This window comes from Hipposideros armiger, unplaced genomic scaffold, assembly GCF_001890085.2.
Source record: "Hipposideros armiger isolate ML-2016 unplaced genomic scaffold, ASM189008v1 scaffold_475, whole genome shotgun sequence".
NCBI lineage: Eukaryota > Metazoa > Chordata > Mammalia > Chiroptera > Hipposideridae > Hipposideros > Hipposideros armiger.
The window spans coordinates 1,223,715-1,250,862 of NW_017731825.1; the positions used below are offsets into that span (position 1 = coordinate 1,223,715).

The 27,148-nt window shown below is 46.2% G+C and overlaps 1 protein-coding gene and 1 pseudogene across 2 annotated transcripts in view; both read right to left on the minus strand.

The window, feature by feature from the left end:
• The window catches only part of CMTR1 (cap methyltransferase 1), a 49,886-nt gene that overhangs the window by 4,678 nt on the left and 18,060 nt on the right, over positions 1-27,148 (minus strand). The window contains exons 8-23 of the mRNA XM_019666566.1: positions 25,544-25,636; positions 24,042-24,113; positions 22,821-22,915; positions 22,615-22,687; positions 17,854-18,052; positions 15,883-16,001; positions 13,652-13,748; positions 13,157-13,289; positions 12,281-12,460; positions 5,783-5,839; positions 4,969-5,026; positions 4,411-4,479; positions 3,273-3,404; positions 2,215-2,337; positions 1,450-1,541; positions 598-666 (exon numbers count right to left, since the gene is read on the minus strand). Coding sequence (XP_019522111.1) covers positions 598-666; positions 1,450-1,541; positions 2,215-2,337; positions 3,273-3,404; positions 4,411-4,479; positions 4,969-5,026; positions 5,783-5,839; positions 12,281-12,460; positions 13,157-13,289; positions 13,652-13,748; positions 15,883-16,001; positions 17,854-18,052; positions 22,615-22,687; positions 22,821-22,915; positions 24,042-24,113; positions 25,544-25,636 — 1,661 coding nt within the window. The remainder of the gene's footprint in view (positions 1-597; positions 667-1,449; positions 1,542-2,214; positions 2,338-3,272; positions 3,405-4,410; positions 4,480-4,968; positions 5,027-5,782; positions 5,840-12,280; positions 12,461-13,156; positions 13,290-13,651; positions 13,749-15,882; positions 16,002-17,853; positions 18,053-22,614; positions 22,688-22,820; positions 22,916-24,041; positions 24,114-25,543; positions 25,637-27,148) is intronic.
• On the minus strand, positions 8,788-9,254 carry LOC109395521 (40S ribosomal protein S12 pseudogene; annotated as a pseudogene). The gene has a single exon (XR_002126674.1). The product of XR_002126674.1 is annotated as a 40S ribosomal protein S12 pseudogene (transcript).

Consider the following 27,148-nt stretch of genomic DNA (forward strand, 5'->3'; position numbering starts at 1 on the left):
AGTCATATGAAGCTGCAGAGGTAATAACCTCAGACCTCGCTTCGCCGAGCATGGAAGTCTGTTCCCCATCTGCCTGTTCCCTCACTGTTCTCATCCTCCTCTTCCCTCAGGGCCAGGACTTTCACACAACTTAACACAGCAGCAAACCCTGGCCTTCTTTCCAAACACCGAGGATCCCGCTCCCTCAAACCATTCTCTTTTTCATGTTCAAAACCCCCAGCCCTCAGCACTCTTTACTTACCTAAAGAAAATGAAAGGCCAGGTGATATGCTAATGATGCTCAAGTGTGAATGTGTGACTCACAGAGGTGTCTGTGTGCACGAGCATCTTAAATGAGGACACCTTAACCCCTGGAATGAATCTCCAGTGGAGGCTGGCCCACTGTGACAGGCAGGATGGGGAGTGACTGGGGTGAAGGAGCTGCCCACCTAGCACCCCCAAACACATCACCCATCAAGGGCAGTCATCTCTAGCACCATCATTGCCTGGCTCCCTCCACTGAGCCCTCCCCCATCTTTCACAGGACGAGGAAGCAGGCACTGGCCAGAAAGCAGCAACAGGGGAAGGGGCGTTGGGGGGAAGAAATGATATGCTCACCTGATGGGATTCATGTCAGGCCGACTGGGCTTGGAAACAGCTTTCACAAATTTCTCAGCAAGCTGAATTCTACAATCCAAACAGTCTCTCAGACACAAGCAAGGGCATTTCCACAGCATCAGGGGGAGAACATTCCTGAACCTGCGGCAAAACTGCTCCGAGGCAGACTCATGTCCCCAAGGAAGCCCCCCTGCTGTTCTCCGCTGATGTCCTCATGCACACCTTCTCCCTCTCTCTGGATTGTGTCCTCTAGTTTCGCTACATCTTGGCTGGTTTTCCCGAAGTGTGCCTTCAGCTGTGCTCAGGCAGCTCCACTAAACTTCAATATCATCTTTGTTGTGTCTGCTCCATCACCCCAAACCACAGACACCACAGAACACCCACTCAGATAAACCCACTGTGGAGTGACATCAGCAACATGGTGGTGCAACATGCCCCACCCTCCCGTTTGTCCCCCACCTAATAAGGCACCCATCCACCAATGAAAGTGCCTCTGTGGGGGTTGTGGGCTGCAGATGAACTGACTTAAATGGACCACTCAGCATGAGACATGGTCTTCAGAGAAGACCTTCCTTCTCCCCATAAGATCACCCTCTTGCTGAACCTTAACCCAGATACGCGAACAGCTGTGGCAGAATGGGAGCGTGCTGGTATGTATGTCCACCAAAGCCCAAGCCCTAGCACACTCTGAAGTGCCACACCCATTTCTCACCCTGACCTGGGATGGGACGGGAAACTGTAAGGGTGTCCTTAAGCAGAGAAGGCCTGGGTGCAGGGCCATCCCGCAGAGGCTGCTGCCCCAGAGCTGCCCGGGCCCTCCCTGCCCTCCCTCCCCCAGGTCCCAGGTCAGACCGCTGGTTAAAGTGCTGCTCCCGCACGTCGCTGCCATTCAGCACGAGGACATCAAGGATGTGGATCGCACTGATCTTCCGCTGGGCCTTCCCCTAGAAAGACAAGTACACTGCCCACCCTGCCATGCATCAGCCTGGGGCCCCTCTGCCCACACGGCATGCTGGCCTCCATTCTACCTACAGCAGGAGAAGGGAAGGGCTCTAAGCACAGGGTATTTCTTTTGCTTCCCTCCCAGCTGATTCTCAGCACCGGACTGGCCCAGGCTTATGAGCAGAGATCTGAGACTTTGGGTGATGAGCCCCCTTGAACTTCAAACCCAGAGAAGCTGCTGCCATGGTACTCCCACCAAGGGCCTGGCTTCCCACTCTTGCCAACTGTCCCCAGTGACTGTTCTACAATCATCCGTATGGCTGTAATACCCAAAGCTCGTGGGAAATAACAAGTTTCTTCTTTTCCAAGGGATCCCTGGTCAAACGAAATCAGCAGCTAAAAAATACCCGGCAGGCCCGCCAGGGCCCTGGATGCACAGAGATGACAGAGGTCTCCTCCTCCATATATGGGGACTGGGCTTCCTACCTGAACATACCCTGGCTTAGACAACTGCTCAAGGAGGAGGAATAATTACAAAGCCTTCCCCTGGCCTTGGGCCCTGTCAAGCACCACATACAATGGAACCCAGTTAACTGTGTGTGTGTGTGGGGGGGCTCAGTTGTGTCCATTTCCTAGCTGGCAGGACCAGGACACATGAGCAGAACCACCTCTCACCTCCCCTTTCAGCTCATGGACGATCTCCACAGAGAGCAGAGTGTCCCGGGGTAGCTCTGTCTTCAGGTCCAGCTTGACCCAGCGGTCTGACTGGCGGCCATCCCACGTGTAGATCTGGGACTTCTATGGGCAGAGAGAAAGGCCTGGGTCAGGCAGGCACAGAGACTGAGGGGCGAGAGGCTCGGTTCTGAAAATGGCTTCTTAGCAGTTGGCAGCTACAAGCTGACAGGGCTGGGAAATGTCAAAAGAAAATGTCTAGGAGAGATGAGTCGGTTCTGCGTCAGTGATAATGACGGCGTTGTCCTCCGCTGCCTCAGCGGAAGAGAAGTAGAGATCCAGCTTAGTCCTGGAGGAGGGGAACACACCCAGGGCACCATTCAAAAGGCCTAATACATGATTAGTGGCCCTCAAGAAAGAGCCAGCTTGGTGCATATGTCTGAGGTGGGTGTGGTGCAGGGTCCAGAGAGCAGAGCGGGAGAGAGGAAGTAAAAAGAGAAATGTGAGTGGACACACAGAAAGTAAGAGAGAAGAGATAAAATTACAGAGACAAGTCAGCGTGGAAAGAAAGAGCAATGACTTGACTCAGTGAAGTCACACGCGGAATTGCCAAGGCTTTCCCTCACCTCATTTTAGAGTCCCAGGGCCCCAAGTAAGGACAGGTGTGTCTTTGCAAGAGAGGATGACATGGGATGGTGGTGGTGTTGCAAAGAAATGGCTCCATGGGCTCAAGCCCGTTTAGCCTGCTGACCATCCTGCTAGCCTAGGGGAAGCTCCACATCACAAGAAAAGAAGCAGTGCTCCCTTCAGCAATGCAGGGATATAAACAAATGGAAGAAAGAATGAACAAACGAGTAACAACTGGCTACCTCAGAGGAAGAAAGGAAGTGAAGTTACAAGAAATAACCTTCCTTGAGGTCAAAGCCCCATTCCTTGGTGCTAAGAGAACTCACACTAAATGTGGCAGATAGCTGTCCAGATTAGCAAGGACAGAGGGCAAGGTTCCAAGCCCGCCTGCCCCACCCCCCTCCAGCTGGGTAGGCAGCCAGCTGCAGACTTACCCCCAGGCCGATGAGGAACTTCTGCTCGCTGCCAGACACCATGCAGCGGTAGTCAAGCACTGGGCGGATCTTCTCCAGGGTTTTGGAGGTGAGCAGTGTGGGCTTATAGCTGAAGATGTCAATCTCAGTGCCCTGCAGCCCCGGGTCAGAGAAAACACGGCTGGGTTGGGGGAAGGGACAGGCGCTCAGTATGGGAGCCTATGTGGGCGTGGGGCAGGCTGGGAGAGGCGAGGGGCAGGAAGCACTTGCTCTCTGAAACATCTCCCCCTGCACCCCTGCTCTCCCTAACCATGCACTAACAGGGATCTCATTCCATCTGCCCGGAGTGTTCCTTTAGGACCTATTAGGAGAAGCTGAGAAAGGAAACAGCACCAAGTCCCCAAGTACAGGTCGATTTACCAGAGCTATAAGGAAATGTCACCAGAATATAAAAGCCACCTCTCCAATAAAACAGAGGGTAAGAACTCACCAGAAGCTGGTTTGAGAGCAGTTAAGTGATCTCTCCACCCCATTCAGAAAAATGTACACATGCTATTCTTTTGAGGTCATCTTCAACCTTATTCTCCAGTCCCTGGCCCCACAAAACCAGCACAATGGCCCATGACCTGGACCCGATTTAAATGAAGCCCCGGGAAAAACTAGAAGTCAGGTGGCAGGAAAAAACAGGGCAGAAAAATTCCAAGGACCAGCTCCCCAGAAACAGGACAGGGAGCCAAGGGCTGGGCCAGCCCCACGGCGGAGCTCTCCTGGCAGCCCCCACACCGCACCCCCCCAGCCCTCTGCCCAGCTCCCCTGCCTAAGATCATCCCACACTTCATGTCTCCCCTGCAGGCAAATCGCACAGGACCCCAAACTCGCCCGGGAGTGATACTCAGCACCATCCTACAGGTGGCGGGAATGCTGAGCACAACACATCTCAAGACAAGACTCTTCAGGCAGCCTGATGGGCTCTCGGGGAACTCAACACCCTACACAGAAGGTTCCCACCTATGATGGCCTCAGCCCAGCCCCTCGGACAGAGCCCAGGTGCGACCTCCACAAGCACTCTGGAGGCCAGGCAGCTGGGGTTTCAGTGATGCCTTCCACACCTAGAGTTAGGCCTCTCTTGCTTTTTATTTCCCCCAGATACCAAACTTACCTGGATTAGCTCGAAGAACTTAGATTTCGGGTCTGAGGAAGAAGGAGCAACTCGAGCCTGGTCTGGGATCTGAAGAGACAGCAAAGAGCTTTGACTTTCAAATACACTTTTGACCAAGGCTGTTTGTGCCTCTGCAGGCGAGGGGCTAGGTTCAGACTGGGGAAGAGGAAACGGTGTGTAACGCAGGAGTCTAGGCAGAGGGGGAGGAGGTGGATAACTCAGTCACTGCTCCCTTTCAGGCCCTGTGGTAGCGCACTCCAAATGCCCTTTCTCTGGGGCTCTCTATGGTCAGTGTAGCTACACAGGGCCACCAGCAGCAAACTAAGTCCTGTTCACCCATCATCTGTCCTTTGTGACCCAAATGCAGGGCCAAACTGGCAGTGAAAGGGCCCAGGAGGTAACACCCAACAATGCTGAGATGTTCATCTCTGGAATGCGGTGAGGGGAGGCAGACATTTTCATGTGGGGAGACCTTAAGGTGACAGGATTGGGGGTGAGTCCCATTCTTCTCTACAGCTTTCCTGCCCTGGGGCAACAGTGGGCTGGGGAGACGCTCACCCCCCAAAGACGGAGGCACTCTTTCCGGATCTCTGCCTGCCGAGGCTCACTCAGGGTCCTGGGAAAATGAAGCCAGCAAGTGATTAAAACCTCCGTGAGGTAAAAGGAGTGTGCCTCCTGTGCGCCCCTTAGAATCCCAGAGCAGAAGCCCACATGAAGGAATATATGTGCATACACGGAGGCCATGCTGCCATTAGCCCAGAGTGTTTGTCACAGTCACAAGGCTCTGCCTCTTGAAGACGGGAGGAGCCACCCCTCCGCCGCCCCCTCCCCGCCACTCCCCTGCTTCTTACCACAAAGGAAAGGAGGAGACTGCCCTCCTGACCAACCACCTGGGTGACGGGGCTCCTTTCCCACACACCCTTCTTCCAATTACCCGTCAGTACGTTCTGGCTCCTCCTGTGCTGACACAGGCTACATTAAGTCCATCCCGACAGACGTCACCATGCCTCAGAAAGCTGAATTAGCTTATGCTTGCCCTCACCAGAGAGGTTCCCTAATGAGTCCTACCTTTCCTCTCTTGATCACTCTTCACGCTTGTGTCCCCTAAACATTATCATCCTTCACCCTCTAGTGCACCGTTAATAACTCTTCCTGTATCCTTTTCCCTGGTTACTCTTATATCTTCCCAAAGACAATGTAAAGTCTTTAAAGGCAAGGTTCATGCCATATGCTTTTCTGGCACCCTTCAGAGACCACAGCAGAGTGTGAGATAAAACAGTAGATGTTTTTAAACGTTTGTTGAAATGAAGTAAACAAAACAAAGAGATCTTCCCTTGAAATAGGCGAATTCTGGAAAGTGGGCAACACTCACGTGTCTTGAACAAAGGCATGGATTTTGGCCAGAGCTTTGATCTGCAGACTACAGTGGCTAGAAGAAAAAAAACAAGACTTGATCTCAGAAGGATTACCAAAAAAGACCTCCAAAAGACATCAGGACAGAGAAGGTCAGCTGGAGCAGTGACCATCTATATTTGGAGGAGGAGCTGGAGAATTGAAAGAGAACCCCCTCGACCATACCCCAAAGTGCAGTTACATGGGCCTGCTGAAGGCTGAAGGTAAAACAGAAGAACTGAGTCAAACTCTCCAGACACTCAAATCCCAAGTCCTGCTAAAAGGAAGGTTCTGATCCCATTCTTAACAATGTGAAGGCAGTGGTGAACTGATTCTAAATAAAGCAACAAAACCCAGACCCAGTTCAACTACAGACAAAACTGACTCAACCCACCTACACTAACAGCCACCCTTTCTGCTCTAGTCTCCACTGTTCTTTTACATACAATGTCTGGCATTGAATAAAAAAGTATGAGACATGTGATAAAGCAAGAAAATTGACCTATTAACAAAAGAAAAATAGTCCAATAGAATAAGACCCAGAGATGGTCCAAATGTTGGAATTATCAGACAGGGCCTTTAAAATAACTGAAAAATATGTTAAAGGATATAGTGGGAAAGTCGTATAACATGCATAAAAAGATGGAGAATATCAGCAGAGATTTAGAAACCATATTTTTAAAACCAAATAAAAATTATAAAAATGAAAAATGTGGTATTAGAGATAAAAATTATTCTGATGGGCTTATCAACAGACAATAGAGGAAAGAATCTGTGAACTTGAGGATAGGTCAACAGAAACTCAAACTAAAACACAGAGAAAAAAGCAAAAACCATAACAGAGCACATGAACTCTGTGGGACAATAACAAGCAGTTTAACATAAATATAATTGAAATCTAAGAAGCAGAGGAAAGAAAGAATAGGACAAAAAAATACTGACAAGATAATAGCTAAGAATTTCCCCAAAATGATGAATGAAATCAATCCACAGATCCAAGATCAGAGAACGCCAAGCACAGTCCATACAAAGAAAACCATATATAAACACATCATGGTTATCACCCTGAAAACAAAAGACAAAGAGGAAATCATGAATGCAACCAGAGGAGAAAGGACACAGGATGTACAGGGAAACAATGGTAAGAACAATGGCTGACTTCTCATCAGAAAACAAAGAAAACAGAGAACAATATCTTTAAAGTGATGAAAGAAAAACATAGCCAACCTCGAAATCTATATCCTACAAAAGTGAAAGGGAAATAAATACATTTTCAAAAATCAAAAGCTGAAGGAATTAGTCTCCAGCAGACTTGCACTACATAAATAGGCCAAAAGAAATTCTTTAGGATGAAGGAAAATGATTCCAAATAGAAACCTGGCTCTGCAGGAAGGAATGAAGAACACCAGAATGGCTAAATATGTCAGTAAATGTCAAGGAACCTTTCAAAAAAAGTTAGATGTACATATATAGATGTGTGTGTCTTTAAATCTCTTTAAAAGACTATAAACTGTTTGAAATAAAAATAATGGCAATGTATAGTATGGTTTTCTAGAAAATAACACAAAGGAAGGAGGGCTGTAATACTGTAGTAAGGTCCTTACATTGTTCATGAAGTAGAGAATAATTTTGAAGGTAAAATATGATAAATTAAAGATGCACATTATAATCTCTAGAGTACAACTAAAACATAACAGAAAAAGCATTAAAAAAAAATCCAAGGAGACAAAAAGAAATACTACTAAAAAATACTGAATTCACCCTCACCAAAAAAGGAAGGAAAGAAGGAACACAGAAACAAATAGAAGACAGGCTAGACAGAAATCAAACAACCAAGATCAAAGATTTAAACCCAAACATATCAACAATTACAGTCCATGTAAACGTACTAAACACGCCAATTAAAAGGCAGAGGCTGTCACACTGGATAAAAAGGTAAGACCCAACCATATGTTATTTACAAATACAAAGACAGATTGAAAATAAAAGGACATAAAAAGATAAACCATGTAAAAAGCAAAAGAAAGCTGATGTGGCTACATTACTATGAGACAAAGTAGACTTCAAGACAAAAGAGGATACTAGAGATAAAGAGGATATTTCACAATGACAAGAGGTCAATTCATTAAGGTGGCAAAATCTTAAATGTGCAGGTTCCTACTGACACAGATCCCAAATACATGAAGTAAAAACTAACAAAACTAAAGAAATAGACAAATCATAATTGAACAATCATAACTGAAGACTTTAACAGCCCTCTTTTAGCAGGTGACAGAATAAGTAGTCAAAATATCAATTAAGATATAGAAGATTTGAAAAAAAGACTATGAACCAACGCAACCAAATTAACATTTATAGAACACTATACTCAACAGCAGCAGCTGGAATATTCACCAAGATGGATAATATGAGGGGCCATATAAAATTTCAGCCACAATAAATTTCAAAGGATGGGGCTGGCCGAGTGGCACGTTGGTTAAGAGCTGGCTTGGGACACTAGCTCTGGGCAGCAAGGCCCCGTTTCAGATCCCACATGAGCCAGTGACACTGCGCCCTCTACAGCTAAGATGGTGAACAACAGCTCGACCTGGAGCTGGGCTGTCATGAGTCGATGGCGAAGGCTGCAGCCCCTGCTGCAGTGGGCTGCTATACGCTACCATAAGTGGCCGGCAGCTGGCGTGAGCTGCCAAAAGCCGCCATGAGCGGCTGTCCAGAGGCCGGCGACCAATCTGCCTCACCCGGGAAGAGCGCAATGATAATACCAACATGGGCCAGTGAAGCGACGTCCTCCACAACTAGACTGAAGAACAAAAGGACAGCAACTTGTCTGTTCCCCTTCCCTGATTTCCCAACGCTGCTCCCCTACCCCAATTCCCCAATAAAATCTTAAAAAAAAAAAATTTCAAAGGATGAAAATCATACAGAGTATATTCTTTTTTTTTTTTTTTTTTAAAAAAAAAAAGTCAGGTTTATTTGTTCATTTCTTCATTTGAAGTACTCCTCAATGACATCTTTGGCCTAAGACTCGTTGCCATAATCCTTAACCACCACACAACTACAACCAACCACTTTACCAGGCTTTCCCCCTCTGTCGATTTTACAGGGGCCTACCCATTCCCCCTAGTTTCTTGTTGTCATCAGCCTTAGTTCAGTTGATTTGGTGTCCAGCACAGAGGGCCTCCACCAACTTGACATACATAGGTTCACTGCAGTTGAACACAAGCACACAAAGATGGGCTTGGCGCTTGTGTAAGGCTTTGGCAGCTTCGCGAATTCCATGTGCTAGGCCATCGTGGATGAGGGCAGTCTTCAGCACCTCTTGTAAAGCTGTACAGACGTCCATTACACCTCCAGCAGCAGTGCCTTCCTCGGCCATGGCGGTGGGTTATGTGTGGAGCCAAATCTTGAATGCACCCAAGCCTCTGCCTCCGCGCTACTCTGCGGCGGCAGGGAAAGAGCCAGAGTATATTCTGAGTATAGTGGGACAAATCTAACAAGTATCGTGGAAATCCCCAAATAGCTGGATATTAAATATCACACATCTACATCATTCATGAGTCAAAAAACAAATCATAAGGGAAATTTTAAAAATATTTTGAACTTTATAATAATAAAAAAACGTAACATCAAAATGTGGGAGATTCAGCTACAGCTGTCCCCAAAGGAAAATTAATTAACTTATATATGTATATTTATATTATATATAATATATATGCTATAATTAAATAAAATAAGTTATAGTATTTGTAATTAAATTTAAAAACTAAAAGGAAATTATTTGGTTTTATTTTTATTTTTTTTTAAGATTTTAATTATAATATAGCTAACATATAATATTATGTTAGTTCCAGGTGTATACAAGTTATTCAACATTTATACACCTAAAGAAATGATCACCATGATAAGTCTAACAACCATCTGACTGACACTGTACCACGCTATCACAATATTATTGACTATATTTCCTACGTTGTATATTACATCCCCAAGATTTGTTTTATACCTGCAAATTTGAACCTCTTATTCCCCTTTAACTTTTCCCATTTTTAATTTTTCAATTACAGTTCACATTCAGTATGATGTTATATTAATTTCAAGTGTACAGCATAGTGGTTAGACATTTTTATAATTTAAGAAGTGATCCCCCTGATGAGTTTAGTACCCACCTGGCATTATACATAGTTATTACCATATTATTGGTTATATTCCCTATGTTTTACTTTACATACCAAAGACTATTTTGTAACTGCCGATTTGTACTTTTTTTTAAAGATTTTATTGGGAAACAGGGAGGGAACAGCGTTGGAGAATCAGGGAAGGGGAACAGACAAGTTGCTGTCCTTTTTTTGTTCTTCAGTCTAGCTGTGGAGGATGTCGCTTCACTGGCCCATGTTGGTATTATGATCATTGCGCTCTTCCCAGGTGAGGCAAATCAGTCGCCGGTCACTGGACGGCTGCTCACGGCAGCTCTTGGCAGCTCACGCTGGCTGCCGGCCGCTCACGCTAGCTGCTGGCCACACACGGTAGCTTATGGCAGCCCACTGCAGCAGGGGCTACAGCCTTTGCCATTGCCGGCAACTCATGGCAGCCCAGCTCCAGGTGGAGCTGTTGTTCACCATCTTAGCTGTAGAGGGTGCAGTGTCACTGGCCCTCATGTGGGATCTGAACCAGGGCCTTGCTGCTCAGAGATAGCATCCCAAGTCAGCTCTTAACCAACGCGCCACTCGGCCAGCCCCAGGGTCTTGTTTTCTTATCCATTTAGATACCCTACCTTTTGATTGGAGCATTTAACCCATTTACATTGAAAGTAATTATTGGTAGACATGCAGTTATTGCCATTTTATCATTCATATTTTTAATCTTTTTTTTTTTTCTTTTTTCATCTTAAAGAAGTCCATCTAAGATTCCTTGTAACTATGGTTTCATGGTGATGAACTCCTTCAGCTTTTTCTTGTCTGGGAAGCTCTTTATCTGTCCTTCAATTCTAAAGGGTAGCTTTGCTGGCTAGAATAATCTTAGTTGTTCTCCTTTGGGCTTAATTTTCTCTTCTTTTTCTAGCTTCTTTGATTTTGGACCCTTTTTTCTTTTAATATATTTATGCATAGAGGCTATAAAGGGAAATTTATAGCATTTAAATATATATGTATATTTAAACCAGACAAGGACTTCAAAAGAATACAGATTTAGAGACTAATATCCTTATGAACATAGACACAAAAATCATTAATAAAATATTAGTAAATCAAATATAGCAATATATGAGTGATAATGCATGACCAACTGGAGTTCATACAAAAATGCAAGATCTGTTTACCATTTGAAAATCATCAATGTAATTCACTATAAATGGAATAAATTAGAAAAATAATTTCTACATATACAGAAAAAGTATTTGACAGAACTAAACATCCATTTATGATAAAAACTCTCAGCAAACTAGGAACAGAAGAAAAGTTTGTCAACCTTATAAAAGACATCTACAAAAAACTACTCCTAACATCATACTTAACAGTTAAATAGTTTACACTTAAAATCAAGAACGAGGCAAGGATGTCTGCTCTCATCACTTCAATTCAGCATCACACTGGAGGAACTAATCAGTGCAACGAGGCAATAAAAAACCAGAACTACCATTATGTCTTAGTAATTCCACTTCCGGGTGTTTGTCCAAAAGAACTGAAATCAGGATCTCGGAACGGTATCAGCATCCCCATGTTCACTGCAGCACTATTCACAACAGCCAAGGTGTGGAAACAACTTAAATGTCCATTGACAGATGAATGAATAAAATGACCTTTTCAATGCCTATTTGGACCCCTAAGAAAGCACTTCTTCTGATTCATTGCTACTATACAACTCTCCAACCTACCTCAAAAAACTTTTATCTAATGCTTGCCCAGTTAGAAAACTGAGCCAACTGTCACAACTTTAAATTATTACCACTAACAGGGAGGAGGAAAACAATTAAAGAAGGTTTAAAAAAAAAAAAAAAAGAAAAGAAAAGCATTCAGATCACCCATCTGGGGAACTCATGAACTGGCAAAAGCTTTGGTACCAGAAACTTCCAAAGCATGTCATATACTTGCTTTCCAGCCATCTCCTGCCTTCACAGAGGCTTCACAAGGCAACAAGCATGACGGCCTTTTACAAAAACAGAAGCAACTGAAGGGAAATTACTCCTGCCGCCAGGGACACAGGACAAGGCTACTCTGCTAGGTTTCACTACCATACTCAGGCTCCCACGGGCAGGGCTGTGCCAGCCAGGCTCCCACCGACACCCCTGTCACAGGGTGTGGGAGCAGGATGAGGGTCCCCAAGGTACTCTAAGTCTCAGGGAGCCCTAGAACAAGCAGACCAATCCCAGTCACCAATTTTCCAGGGTTGACAAAGTGATACCAAGAGCCAGTCATTCAGTCCTTTGTTCTCAGGTCTTCCCTGACACCCTAGTGGAGCCAGCAAAAAACACTGGTTTGCTTACCTCTCATTGGACCGTGTCATGTAGTCAGTAAATTCTTGGTCTTCCTTGATCACCTTCAAGGGGACCACCAGGTTGACGTCGGAGTCGGTGTTCCGCAGCTGGTTGAGCTTAATGTTGACTGAGAAGAGGTAATCCCGCACATCGTCTATGCCCACCTTCAGGCCCTTGCACACCACATACCTGCAAGAGAAAGCCTGTCACCCCACTGAGCTTCCCCACCACCATTCCTCCTCCCCAAGCCCCTCACTGGGTCATGGGGCTCAGGAGCCTTAAGTCTTGGCACAAAATGCAGCACAGGCTCTGTGCCGCAAACGTTTACCTCAAATCCCTCCTTTTTATGTGGGGCTCTATTTTCTACTCTCTATGGCAGTCGTTCCCAGCTGCCCTGTGCCAACCTAGCTGCATCACCATCACCTCATGACCTGAGGGTCTGTTAAATTACAGACTTCATCAATCAGACTCTCCAGGGACGGGGCCCAGAAATCGGGTTTTAACAAGCCACCTGGCAGTTCAGATTGGCCACATCTTCCCTCACACTGTGCACGGGCACTGTGTCCCACCTGGTAGTGCCCTTGCCCTGCCCCAACCCATATCCCTCCAGGTATCCCTTCTATCGGTCACCTTCTCCCTCCTGGGCCAAGTCAAGGATCTCCTCCATAACTGTGGTGAATAAGGCATGTGGAGAAGGAGGGAGAGGCTGAACTGGCATATCACAGAACCACTAAGATACGAATCCCACCTCCTCTGGGCACTAATCACTTCTTTAAAGTCAAGGTTTTTGCTGTAGCTTGAGCAGTCATGCCAGAAAGATGCACAAGGATTTGTGTTCTGACATTCAGCCCACTCGTCTGATGAAAATAGAGAGGAAAGCCTCACCTCTCTGAGTTGGCAGGCCGGCTGGTAATCGGCTTAAAGAGACATACTCGTTCAAAGCAGCAGTACAGCAGGTAGATGAGCCCCACGCTGAACGGCGTGAACAGGTCAAAGGTTTTACAGAGGAAGTGGCCTCCTGGGTTAGAGAGAAGACACCAAGAGCCGTCAGTGGGTCAGTGTGTTCTAGTGCAAGAGGTGGGGAAGGCAGTCTCAGGAAGTAAATACGACCAAGTCAGGGGCCCAGAACCTGGGTCCATTAAAAGTCAGAGACAATTCAGAGGCAAAAGTCAGAGGCAATTCAAGGGGAGACGTGGCTTTAGAGGGGATTTTAGGGATTCTATAGCACTTTCTTCCCCAAACTCCTCAGTCAGCCACCTGTCACCTAACAGAAACAGATTTTTTTTTTTTTTTTAACTTCCATGTCAACCCTTGCACATGCTCTTGTCCAACAGGGCCTCTAGTGGGTTCTGGGTAGGGAGACAGCTGAGGAAGGGTCACCTGTCCGGACAACAGACAGCGCCATGAGGAACTGACAGAGCAGCAGCTGCTTGCTGAGGATTTCCTGCAGGTTCTCCTGCCCCTCCACGGAGAAACCCTGAAATGAGAGCAGAAAGATTGGGGTGGGAAAGAGCAGTGATGAAGACTGAAAAGAGCATCCCTACCTCATCTTCACTGAGATTTCCTGATGTGTTTTCATTGTTCTCCACCGCTGACTGATAAAGATACGGCTTGGCATCTGAATTAGTCTGGCATGGTCATATGGTCCGTTATGGATGAAGCCAGCATTAGGACCAGGGCGTGACTACTGGAACAGGGCTGTTTCCCTGCTCTGTCATGCCCAGGGGACGGAACCAAGTCTGCTTTTCCAAGGAGGTGGTCCCGAATATTATAAAGCTCACATAGGAACCCAAGGGAAGAGTGAGCAGAACAGATGCAAAACGCTGGCTGGTCACAGGCCAACGACAAGGCAGGACACGGAATGCCCTTGTGACTCTGACGAGACCCAGGGAGTACGTGTGGGGTGAGTGCTCTGCGTGGGCTCACTCAGCCTCTGCGCTGACCGCTGCACAGGCCGAGTTTGGAGACAGGAGAAAGTGAGCACAACAACGGTCAGCGGTCTCTCTTTCCCCTGCTGACCAGGACTTACAAAATCCACAGTCCTATCCCAAGACCATGAAGCCTCTCCCTCTAGCTGGCTGAGTCTCTGGCCGGGGTGTTTATTCCAAGAATGTAGTACAGTTGCTATTCCTGGAGTGGTCTCCTTCCCTGTGAGATCCCAGCAGGGAGCAGGGAGCCAAGCTCACAGAGAAGCAAAGGAGGGTAGGGGAGAGGGGAGTTACTGTTCAATGGGCATAGAGTTTCAATTTCGCAAAATGAAAAAAGTACTGAAGATCCGTTCCACAGCAAGATGAATATACTTAACACGACTCAACTGTACACTTAAAAATGGTTGAGATGAAACATTTTATGTTATGTGCTTTTTATCACAATAATATTAATAATAAAAAGTAAATGAGGCTGGCCTCCATTAAGACCAGCCAGGCCAGGTCTCCCTGACTCGGTCCTATGAAGGTAACAGCTAAATGACTCAACAACAGTTAGCAATGTCTTCCAGATTTACAGATGCTTCTCAAAACGCATGCGTGTTTATAGGGTCAACCAAAAAAAAAGGCAGCCCAGGTCACCAGTCTACATTGCTGAAGCAGAAAGACAATCCTTGAGTTTGCCACTCTAGTTGTCACCCTGCAACAGCTGCCTCCCAAGCATTATGAGACCCCCAAACCCCCCTGGTGTGTCCATCTGCTATTCCCTGCTGTGCACAATGCTGTGGTGAGCTGTGAGCCAGGGCATCTTCAGCCTGCACATGCCTTCACCTTTCCACACTTTTCAGCCTAAAAGGTCACCCAAAGAGCTCCAGAGGCTTTTCTCACCTCTAGCCATGTGACCCTGGAGCAGCTGCCATGTTCCCTGTCCCTCCTTTAGTCTACGTGGTGAAAAGACTGTCTGACACATGAGAAAGCTGCAGTGGGCTCCTCTGTGCCTCAAGCAGTTGCCTGAGGAACAAGGCTCCTTGAATACTGACTTTAGCCCAGCCCCTGACAAAGCCTCCTGTGGGTTCCCCTGAGCTGCTGCCTTTGGTTATGTCGTCATCTGTCAGCCAACCCAGAGGCTCAGGAGTGGCCATGTGCAGACAGCCTCTGCCAGAAGCAGCATCCAGGTGACAAATGGGGAAATGTTCTTCCTGGTTAGTTTCGTCTAGTTCATCTTAGTCATGGTCCTCCCTCACTGTGTCTCACAGCCAACTGAGGCCCTTTGAAGAAGCAAGCTGAGAAGGGCCACCTGCTCCAAGCAAAGGTGTCCATAACATCACTGCCTTGACAGAGTTATCATTGAAAATATGTACAAAGGGCCGGCCAAGTGGTGCGATGGTTAAGAACTGGTTTGGGAAAATATGTACAAAAAAATAAAAACATCCATCTTACATCCCCTACTATCTGAATAGTGAGCTAGTACCTTCCAGGGCAACTAAAGGACCAAATAACACAAAACAAAAACAAGTCTCAAGCACTGAAGAACAAAAGGACAGCAACTTATCTGTTCCCCTTCCCCGATTCCCCAGTGCTGTTTCCCTCCCCCAATTCCCCAATAAAATCTTTAAAAACAAAACAAGTCTCAAGCCTCTAAGGTGATAAATCCCTAAAGCATCACCCTATGGAGAGATCACCTACCCCGTCAGCCATCAGAAAGTGGACACCCTTGCGATCCGTGTTATCCAGGACAAAATTCCGAAAAGCAGTGATGTTCTCTGGGCGGGTGATGTCTCCATCTCCGTCGATTCCACCCTCGCCTAGCAGGACACAAAATTCACATTTAGCTCATCTGCCCTGTGCCTCCCAGGAGCTGGGACACAAGCCTCTGGGGCTGTGAACACAGGTACCCACTGGGTCTCCAGGCCCAGGAGAAAAGCCCCTGGGAGGAGCAATTCACTGCAGTGATGGGCCAGGAGGCAAAAACAGGGCCCTGCTATCACAAAGCAGAGGTCAGAGGAGTTGACCAGCCAAGAGTCAACAACTGAATCACAGGGTGTTTGACTTTAAGACCAAAGTTGTGTTGAAAGCACCTACATTTCGGAACCAATATCAACTATTTATTTATTGATTGATTGATTGATTGATTTATTAAGCTGAGTCACCCTGCCAGCTGTTGGCAGCTCAGCTCAGGCCGGGAATTGAACCAGCGACTCTGTTGCAATATCGACTTTTTAATAAAGATTGTTAAGAAAGGACTTAGGATTTGCTGCCAAATGACAACAACCAAGACAAAGCAGAGGGGACCACTGTGGGGCTCCTGAGCTGTCTGTTACCAGTACATTTCACACCCCACACAGTCCAACAAGATCTGGAGATGGGTGCGGTGTTTTGTATGTTAATAACCCTGTCAGTTCTCAGCCAGAGATCAGGCAGTTTCATTATCTCCTGTCACCATGAAAGAAGAAAGCAGAAATTACCATATTTTGCCGTGTATAATGTGCTCCCATGTATAATGCGCACCCACATTTTTTACCCAAACTTTCAGGGAAAAAAATCTTTCATTTTAATTTTTTAATTCCAATTTTTATTTTTTTACACTTAGGTACTTGTTTCTTTGTATTATAAAGGAATTTTAGCATTTATTTTTTAACATATTATGGTACAAGAAATTTTATGTACCGGTAACAAATTTACGATATTTATGCATCACAGAAGACCAAGAACTCTTCGTTGTTGTAAGTTCCTCATAAGTTCAACAAAACCGGTTATCATATTCCAGGGCATTATTTTGCATGCGGATATCATTATTGATTTCTAGAGTTACACTTTTTTTTTTTTAAGGAAATACTTTTTTTTGCGGGGGGGAATTGGGGGGTGGGAACAGTGCTGGGGAATTGGGGGAAGGGAAACAGACAAGTTGCTGTCGTTTTGTTCTTCAATCTAGTTGTGGAAGACGTTGCTTCACTGGCCCAAGTTGGCACCATCACTGCACTCTTCCCAGGCGAGGCAGATCAGTCGCCGGCTTCTGGACGGCCACTCACTGTGGCTGCTGGCCGCTCACGCTGGCTGCTGACTACACACAGTAGCCCATAGCAACCCACTGCCACAGGGGCTGCAGCCTATACCGTCGCCGGCGACTCATAGCAGCCCAGCTCCAGGTTGAGCTGTTGTTCAGCATCTTAGCTGTAGAGGGCGGTGTCACTGGCCCTCATATGTGGGATCCGAACCGGGGCCGTCTGGCATCCCAAGCCAGTTCTTAACCATCACGCCACTCGGCCGGCCCTCTAGAGTTACACTTTTAACTCATAAGCATAAATAAGAGAATTAAAGACATTTATATAGATACGGAAATAGTACTACTCATGTATAATGCACATCCTTATTTTTCCCTCACAAATTTGGGCAAAAAAGTGCACATTATACATGGCAAAATACGGTAATATGGCTTGGCTAACGGTTTGCCTGCTGAAGTGTTTAATTGTATACCACAGGCTGGAGTAACAAGGGGGAGTCTACAGGGAATCGAGAGCTTCATGATATGGACTGGGAACCCCAGGCTGAGAGACCTGAGAAAGGAAACATAGCAAGTGGGAAACAGCTGCTTCTGACCCAAATTCCCCACAAAGGACTGTCCCTCAGAACCCCTCATAATCTCCTCTGTGTCCCTACCATAATAGGGTTCGAAGAGTTCACTGGAGGCTGAGTAGAAATCCTCCAGCTTAAAGTCATTAGGGCCTTTCAGAGTCATTCCAAAGCCCTTCGCGTGCCACTTCTTCCTCCAGAGCACATACTCCGAGAAGCCCCCCGGGCCCGCACAGACGTCTGCAAAGTACAGAAGCTCAGCTTCCCGGTCCTTCACCAGCGGTTTCTGCAAAGGCAAGTGGAAGAAAGGGAGGAAGAGAAACAAGATGGCTCAATGGGGAGCAGGGAGGAGAAGGTAGGGGAAGAAACATCAGCCTTTCAGCAAGCACGATGCAGAGTTCCCACTGGGCCCCACCTTGGAAATGGATCCTTTGTGACCATCACCCTCTGGAGTTGCCATCCCCGCCTCAACATGCCCCTGCTGCTTTCGCACCACCAGGCCCAGCTCAGACTCCTGATAAAAACATCTTAACGGGCACCTGATCGTGCAGTTTTTATTCCTCAGCATCTTTTTTCACCCTATCCTAACTTACAAGAGTCCTACTAAGCAGAATAGAGGCTGTATCCCCCACATTACAGGTAGGGAAAAAGAGACACAAAATGACCTGTTCCCATACCATCTGCACACAAAGCTAAATCGGAATCCAGTCAGCCCGCCCACCAGTCTCAGGGCTTCCTAACCAACCAAAATCTGGGGGGCTCTAACATCACCCCTTCCTCCCAGTCACAGCGCCTACCTTTCCAGACCAGCCTCTGCTTCCCTTTTCTCCTTCCTCCTAGGTTCTCTGACCCACCCCCCTGCCTTTTTTTCAATTAACTTTTTATTTTGGAATAATTTTAGATATACAGAGCTGTAAAGAGACAGACAGAGTTCTCATATACCCTTCACCCAGTTTCCAGTTTTGCTAACATCTTACACTGCCATTTGTCAAAATAAGAAACCAACATTGGTACACTACTATTAACTAAACTCCAGGCTGATTCAGATTTCACTCGAATCCCCGTTCTGTTTCGGATATAGTGCACCCAGTCTCCTCCCCATGTGCACTCCCTTCTTCTGCCTTTGCCCCTCTGCTAGCCGGGAGCTGACAAGGCTGAGAGAAAAGGATACACTGTGTGCAGCTTCCAGGCAGCCCTCAGGAATAACTATGTTACAACAATCATTTGAATTTTTACTGGATTATTGTTTTGGCCACTTCAGTAGCTTTAACTTTTAATCTAAAATTTATGCTGAAGGCAGCACTGACCTATACTGTGTGTTTACACTTCTCTTTTTACACACCTGGGCCCTCGATGGTGAATTCATTCTACTTGTCCTGACCCTCCACAGCGGAGAGGATGCACCATCTACACTGGTGACAACAAGAGGCTGAGCTCTCGAGTGGGTGGCTGCAGAGGACCCTGGTGAACATCCAGTAGGAAGGAAGGGGCTTAAGCAGCTCAGCCTCCCCTCTCTGCAGGTGGGCATGGCTGAGTGCTCGTCCAGTTGTGAAACTGCTACATAAAGATCAGAAAGCTTTAGGGGTAACAGCTCTAAGAAAGAAACAGAAATACTAATGTTCACAATCCAGTCACTTTCTAAGTGGCAAGCGCCTTGCCTTTGATGATAGCTATCTAGCTTTACCAAAACAGTGAAAAAATTTCTGGAAAAAGTGACTTTAGCTGGGATATATCAGTTCTTTCTCCCCTTCCCCACCATTCCACCCCAAGCATTCTTTGTTTCTGAGCCATCAATTGTTCATATTTTTTCATTATATTCATTTGCACACCAAAAAAAAGACCTGATGGCATTTGCCAAGAATGTTATGTAGCACTTTCCAGAGAGCCCAGTGGTAATGAGGCAGGGGTCACAAGTTTTAGGCCTGGACACGCTGGAAAGAGGAAAAACAACATTCCTCATTGTGGGCTGTGCCACAGCCCCAGGCCCCAGCCTCTCTGTGTGAGCCGCTGGCCCAAAAAAGGCAGTGGAAAGAAGGGGAATGAATCAGTGAAAGCATCTCACCTCCAAAAAGAGGGCATAAATATGATCTCATTTTGTGATTTCAAGGTGTGTGGCCCTCACAGGCCACTACCAAAAGGTCTTTTCCTAGAAAGGACAGCTGGGGTTCTCATTGCTGCCACCCACTGGCTGTGCAGTCAAGGGCAAGCACACAATTTATGTCAAGCTGTAAACTGGAACTAATGTAGGTTATTTCTCAAGACTGTTGTATGATTAAATTAATTACCATATGTCAAAAACCTTTATACGCTGTAAAACACTAAACAAACGTTAAGCTATTGTATGCACTAAACCAGCTATCTTGGAGTCAGCGCTTGTCCTTTTCCATCCTGCTTCTTTCAGGGCCTAGTGCAGTACTTCCCACTCAGTGGGCACTCTGTAAACGCTGTCTAATTTCCACAAAGACAGCGCTGAAACTTACAAGATCTACACTCAGTTTTTGTCTCCTGTTACACTTCAAAACAATGTTTTCTTACCTCAACAATATCCCCAGACACACAAATCCCTCACATAATGTTATGGTTTATGAGACACGTCCATATACCCAAAGAATCTAAATTCTCTTCTTTCCCTTGTCTCTTCCAATTCTTGTTTACAATTTCTTTATTTCCCTACCCTAGTCTCTTCTCTCCTTTTATCACAATCTGCAGAATCAGAAGCACATGGAAAAAAAACCTTAGTCGCCCTCCGCTTTCTAACTCCAACCTCTCCACACCTCCCCAGGTTCTCCACGCTTCTATTTTATGAGTTGCCTGATCCAAGAGCCACCACAACCCTAGTAAAGCGGGTGTGTGCCTGGGACTTCAGCCACTCCCATCTCTTCTGGGAACTGCTCTAGAGCATCTCTGCTTACCTGAAAAACACACCAAGCCTGCTGGCCTTGGCTGCCACTCTGGTTCTTAGGGGAAAACAGAGAAGAAAACACTAGGGGCTAGAGAGAAATCACATTTTATAGTGGAGTGTAGAGAAACACCTCTGAAAGGGCAATTCTCCATGGCCACTAACAATCAATTCAGGTCAAGACACTGCCTGAAGTGTTACAGACACAGCTGCCTTTTCCTGTGTAACTAACATCTCTACCCTGGACCCGAATGGTGAGACCCTGGTGCCTACTTCATTTTCCTGACAGCAAAAGACAACAACCTGATACTAGCTGCTGGAGGCATTTTCATTCAAAGGCCTAAAATGACGCTGTGACTTCCCATCAGCTTGACAGAGCTCCTCTGCCAGGAAAGGATTTAAAGGAAGTCATTTGGAGCTCAGAAAATTAAATCAACATTGTATCAACCTAATTTTCTCAAGATGCTAATTTCAAGAGCCCATTTGAGCTATCTGTTGGTACTGAAAAATGGGAGGGGCAGGAGACCTGAGAGAGAGAAATGACTAATGGCTGAAGGGGACTACATGCCTGTTTTGCCAGCATGCAGAAAGAATTAAGTGGATAGAGGTAAAATGTTAAAAAACTTGGAAAAGAAGTATCTTTAGTGAGTGAATAATCAAGGGGCCCAGTGGAAGGAGGGAGGGTGAAGCAGAAACAGGTCTGGGAACAGCTGACTCCTGGCCCCTTCATTGTCAAAGAGAACTAACTTTCTAGAGCTGAGTAAAAATGTTTTGAACCCCTGATAATGCTAGAATGAAATTTCCTTTTTTCTTTCTCAGAGGGTGTGTGTGTTCAGAGAAATGAGATGTAGCAGAGTAGAAAATCGTTTTGTTCTCCCACTTGTTGGGAAGGGCCAAGGCCTGATAACAATGATCTCACACAAAGCTTACTCAGAGAGGCAGGGAGGGAAAGTGGCCACATCTGAAATCACAGGTCTTAGAGCTGGAACAACTCTTATGGGCCTTTTGGTCCTACCCTGGCCCTCTGGCAGGGAGGTAGGGCTAATGTCAGAGACTCACAGGAGCTGAGACTCACAAGAGGCCTGAACTTCAGTGACACCACCTGTGATGTAAGCGCTACACTCCCTGCCCCCCTCAACTGAACACACAGCCCCAGCCTACGTTTTGCGACATGATGCTGATTGTAAATCGACCATGAAAGGATCCAGATACCCACATTTCATTCAACTCTAAAACATTTCCCAGATCACTCCCGTCTCATACCAGAAACAGCACCCAAATCAGATGATGTCACAAATTTCGAATTGGAACATAAGCTCACTGTAAAGACTGTATACTCCCCATCATCCATGGTAGAAAGAAGGCAGGCTAAAGCTACCTGGAGACAACTGGTCTCCACACACCAATGAGCACAGGAAGGCTTTACAAACATCCCAACCCTGCACCCTTCCTAGCTCTCCAGTCCACCAGAATGCCCAGAACCTGAGCACCATGGGGAAAGGGATCACATCTATCTCATTCAAAAGTATGTTCCTGGTGCCTAGCACTGTGCCTGGCACAAAGGAGGGGCTGGCTAAATACATGTTTAATGAATGCCCATGGTCTGCCTAGTAGCCTCCCCTCCCTGCTCCCTAGGCCTGTAGATGCCACAGCTGATTTTGCCCAGGCAGGTCCCTGCCCATCTCCAAGGGCAGTGAGCTACAGACTCTGCAGAGCTGGCTAGGACTTTGGGCCAGATGCCCTAGACACAGTGCTTTCTGGGGCACTCCTGGGACCACAAAATGCACTGTGGGACCCTATCTGAGGAGCTCAAAGCGAAATATCTCTATCATAAAACACATCTCTAACACATAGCAGGAAAAATTGCATTGCACAAATGGCAGTTTCTGAGCTACTGAAGCTTAAGCCCATTTAACACTACGAATTCAGAAGCAGAATCTTGTTCTCACCCCATAAGAGTCCCGCGGGTTTGTAAAAATGTGATCAAACACGAAATCCATGTTAGCCATCTTCATTGCCGCCCTGCAACAAAGCGAGACAGAGAAGCGCAACTCAGTACCAGACAAATGGAAAGCTGAGGCCCAAAGAAAGGTGGACAGCCCATGTGTGTGTGTGTGTGTGGGGGGAGCAGGGGGGCACGGAAATGTCAGCAAACCTATTCAGGAAGAAGACTCCTCGGATCATCTCGTAGGGATTGGCCCGGGTCCGCGCTCGCCGCATCTCCTCCCCATCCAGGACATCAAACACACTCTGCCCAGAGAGAATCAGAACCTCAGGTAAGCATCACCCTCCGGGATGGGACAGGGCTCTTAAGAGCTTGAGGAGCCCAACTCACAGCCCTCCTGCTGCGTCCCAGTTCTAAAATAACCAGTTGTGTGACCCTAGACTCTGACCCTCAACTGCATCACCTGTAAAACGCTAAAAATCAAGATGTAAGCACACCCGGGCACATGGTAAGTGGTTAATAAGAGGCATCTGTGCTTATGCACAGGGTCACCTCTGCGCATTGCTAATGCTCACAGCAAATCCACTTCTCCATCCAGCACCAGCTTTCCAAGGGACCAGAGTTCTGATCTAAGGCTCACTCAACTGGGACTCACTCAGAGAGAGGGGAAATAAACCAAAGCCAGGGCTTGCTGATGGCACCTACCACACAGCAGGGGTCCCTTCTCCCTCCTCCAATTTTATCTGAAATCAAAAAGGCTCACTTCACATGAGTACCAGTCAGTGTCAAGATATTCCCAACCCTCTGGCTTGCCAAAAAATATAAGCATTGTGAGGCTGGTCTGAGGCCTTGCTGCTTCTCCAACCCACTTCTTCCTCTGTTTCCTTGGCTCACTCTGCTCCAGGCAGTGTACTTCCTGACCCCAAATCAGGCCACAAGACATCAGGGAAAGCTAACATTTCACCCAGTATTAAGGAGCCTCACACTCACTATTTCATTTAATCCTCACAACAACTCTGGGAAATGTGTTCTCCCCATCTTGGAGATGAGGAAACTCAAACTCAATGAAGCTAAAGCAACTGGCCCAAGGTCACACAGCAAAAAAGCTGCAAAAACTAGGGTTTGAATTCAGGTCTATCTGACGCTAAAGAATGATTCCAAACCTTTCATTATACCATGCCCCCTCAAAATTACAATGAACCAACTGAACGAGGTTAAATGGATCCTTTCCTGGCTACCAATCACAGAGACAACACACCACTAATGAGGCAGGTCACCAGGAAGGGAAAAGAAAGGCCACCTTGGAGAAGTGTACATACAAGCTACACATCCAACCTCCAGGAAAAATGTACTGACTCAAAAGACCTGGCAAAGCCCAGCACTGCCCCGCACACACAGTTTTCAACTCCAGCTGCAGCCGCCAGGCCTTACCTTACACTGCAGCACACTGTGGAGCAGGTCTTCCCCACAAAACTCTGTTTCATCTTCAATGATCATCTTCCTCTACAGGGAGAAGAAAACAGTCAGTAATGACCACATGTGACTGCATTTAGGGGGATGAACGGAGAAACTAGGGTTCTGAGTAAGTAGAGCGAGAAGGGGCTTGAGTCCCTGCCCAAGAACAGCAATCCCTGAGGGCGGGAACAAGAAAGTCCTAAATCCTTCTGGATGTGCTGAGATGAAGCAGTCCCCTGGGTGCTCTGGTGAGAGCGCCATATGGATACAAGATTCAGGAATGCTGAGAAAAGCAAACAGGAAGGAGATGGTCAAGTTGTCTGTCCCTAGGGCATGGAGGCAGAAGGATGGGGCTGCCCCACGTGACAGAAGCCTGTCCTTCAACCAGGAAGCCTCTTACTCTGTGATGAGTATGAATGCAGGACACCAGGCACTGACCAGGTAGGTAGCGTCATGGAAAACAAGGGCTCAAGGGAGGCTCACAGTGATGTCAAGTCCAACCTCGTATCTGAGTGAGGCTACCTCTGAACCAACGATGCTCACACTTGGTGTTGCCAGTTTCTATACTCTTCAGAATCAGAGGACCCCAAAGAGCTTTTATTTAAGTGGGAGATATACGTACATATACATCTCGAGGTTTTATGACAAATTAAAACTGAGAAAAATTTAAAACATTTATTCCGTTTAAAAGAACAATATGTTATGTTAACATAAATAACATTTTTATGAAAAATAACTGTATTTCAAAAAAAATATTTAGTGAGAAGAGTGGCACTGTATTCTATTTTTGCAAATCTCTTAATATCTGGCTTAATAGAAGATGGCTCGATTCTCCTGTCCATGTTTGCATTCAATTGGTTGTCATATCACATGCCATAGCCTCTGGAAAACTCTACTCGGCACTTGTGAGAGAATCGGAGTGAAAAAGGCAAATACCTTTCCAGTATCACTGTGAAATGACTCTGACCTTGCAGAGCCCCTGAAAGTGTCTTGGAGATCCCTGGGGGCCCCTACACTCTGAGAACTACTCTCTAGACCATACTGATGTGGTAGCTATCTGCTTTATTCTTACAATTTCCAGAAGGACATTAAACAAATTCCCTCTATAACAACTCCCTCATTACTTTCTGAGGACAGGTACAGTGTCTTTTCATCTACCTGGAACAGTGCCCAGCAGTGACTAAAACACACACAGGTGTATAAGCTACTCTAAAAAGCATCTGTGAGGAAGATAAAAGTTATGCATTTTGTGTTGTTTTGCAAGTTCAATGACGAGGAGGAAAAAACCCTGTCTGCCACATCCCCCAGGGGCATATCTGTAAAGCCCTTGAAACATCCTCCTGACACAGCTTTATTCCTGTCAGAATGGTGAGATTCACATTTTTCACCTGTGAATATACATACATACCAAAACCGAGGGGGAGAAAAGTCAGAAGGTAAGTGCCAACAATTCAGGGTACATTTTCCTGAAATCCTACCTTCCCCACAACCATCCAATCGCTCATTTCCTGAGTGTCAGGAATTTCAGTGGTACATTCTGGGAACCATGACACCTGCTCGCAGGCACTGGGCTACAAACAAAAGAGACACAAATAAGTCAGGTGACACAGACCCTCAGGGCTATGCCCCACCTCATCAGGGCTTCCCCAAAACAATCTAGAGGGACTCAGAGAGAGATAGTAGGACAGGTCTGAGAAGCTGAGGTCAAGTGCAGTGGTCAGACATGAGAATTGAGAGCCAGAATTCTGAAGTTTAACTTCTGAAGGCCAATTCTGGTTTGAATATCTAAAAACTTCCCAAACCTTCAAAGTGTCTTTCATTTGTTTCAGTATTTTTTTGATGACTACCTACTATGGGCTAGGTACTCAGAATGTAGTTAAAAAGACATGGTCCTTGCCCCAAGAAGCCTACAGTCAGAGCAGTAGGGACACAGAGAAGAACACATAGGATATATGTCTGTGATAAGATGAAGTTGAAGACTCAATGCAATGAGTCTCACCTCCTGATGCCTTTCAGAGTGTTATTCACAAAATAAATAGGATTCCTCACTAATTCCTTCCAAGACAAAGCAAAAACTGGCATCTCTAATGCTGCTTCCTCTTACTTTTTCAATTCCTTTCCTTATCAAGCTAGAACAGTGGTTTTCAACCTGGCGATATATATTAGGGCCATCTGCGGTCCTTTTACAAAGCACTAATGAGGTCCCACCCTCAAAAGTATATGGCTCTGTTGGTCTGAGGCGGCAACTGGATCTAAGTATGTTTTTAGTCCCCAGATGATTCTGATGTGTGGCCGCGGCTAAGCTCACTGGGCTGGAGAGACATGGATTATGAAACCTAAAAGGTGGCTAACCTGCATGGCAGCTTTACACATTCCCTCCCGAGTAAGTATGGAGAAGAGATTCACCATTGCAAATTGAAAAATTGTGGTTAAAGGTAATATTACACGCTCTGAAAGGCATAAAATGGTATCACAATGCAAGGTCTTGAGGGCAAGCCAACCACCATCAACTGAGAAAGTTTAAAAGAAAAATTACTGAAGCTTTTGTCAGTGAATCTGGCAGTGAATCATGGCTTCTCCCCTTGGTTAAATCACCACCTTTAAGCATAAATGGCTGTGATTTATAAGCTCTTTAAAAAAAAAAAAGCTCATATATGCTTTGGATGCCCCTTTGGACAGACAAAGCAGACTCCATCTCCCCATGGACGTCTGAAAATTAAGGCTACCTGCAAAGTGGACTTTGTCTGACGCTTCCAACCTTGCACCCTACATTCCTGGCTGCAGCAGTCACTGAGCACTCTGCCTGTGGCAACTCCAGGAATGGGATAGTCACCTCAAGCCACCCGGACTCACCTACCTTAAGGAAGTGGCCACCATCTGATAGTTAAGCAAAACTCTTAACCAAAAGATAGGGCATTTTTTGTAAGAGGAAAACTGAATTCTGGTAGATGGTAATTAGGATAGCCCCGCCTCAAAAAAAAAATTTCAATAGCCTGTCTCCATTAAAAGCAGAGATTTTATGGGCAAATTCATATTTCAAGTTTAGCAAAGATAGTTCTAATTCTGTCCCACCGAGAGTATCG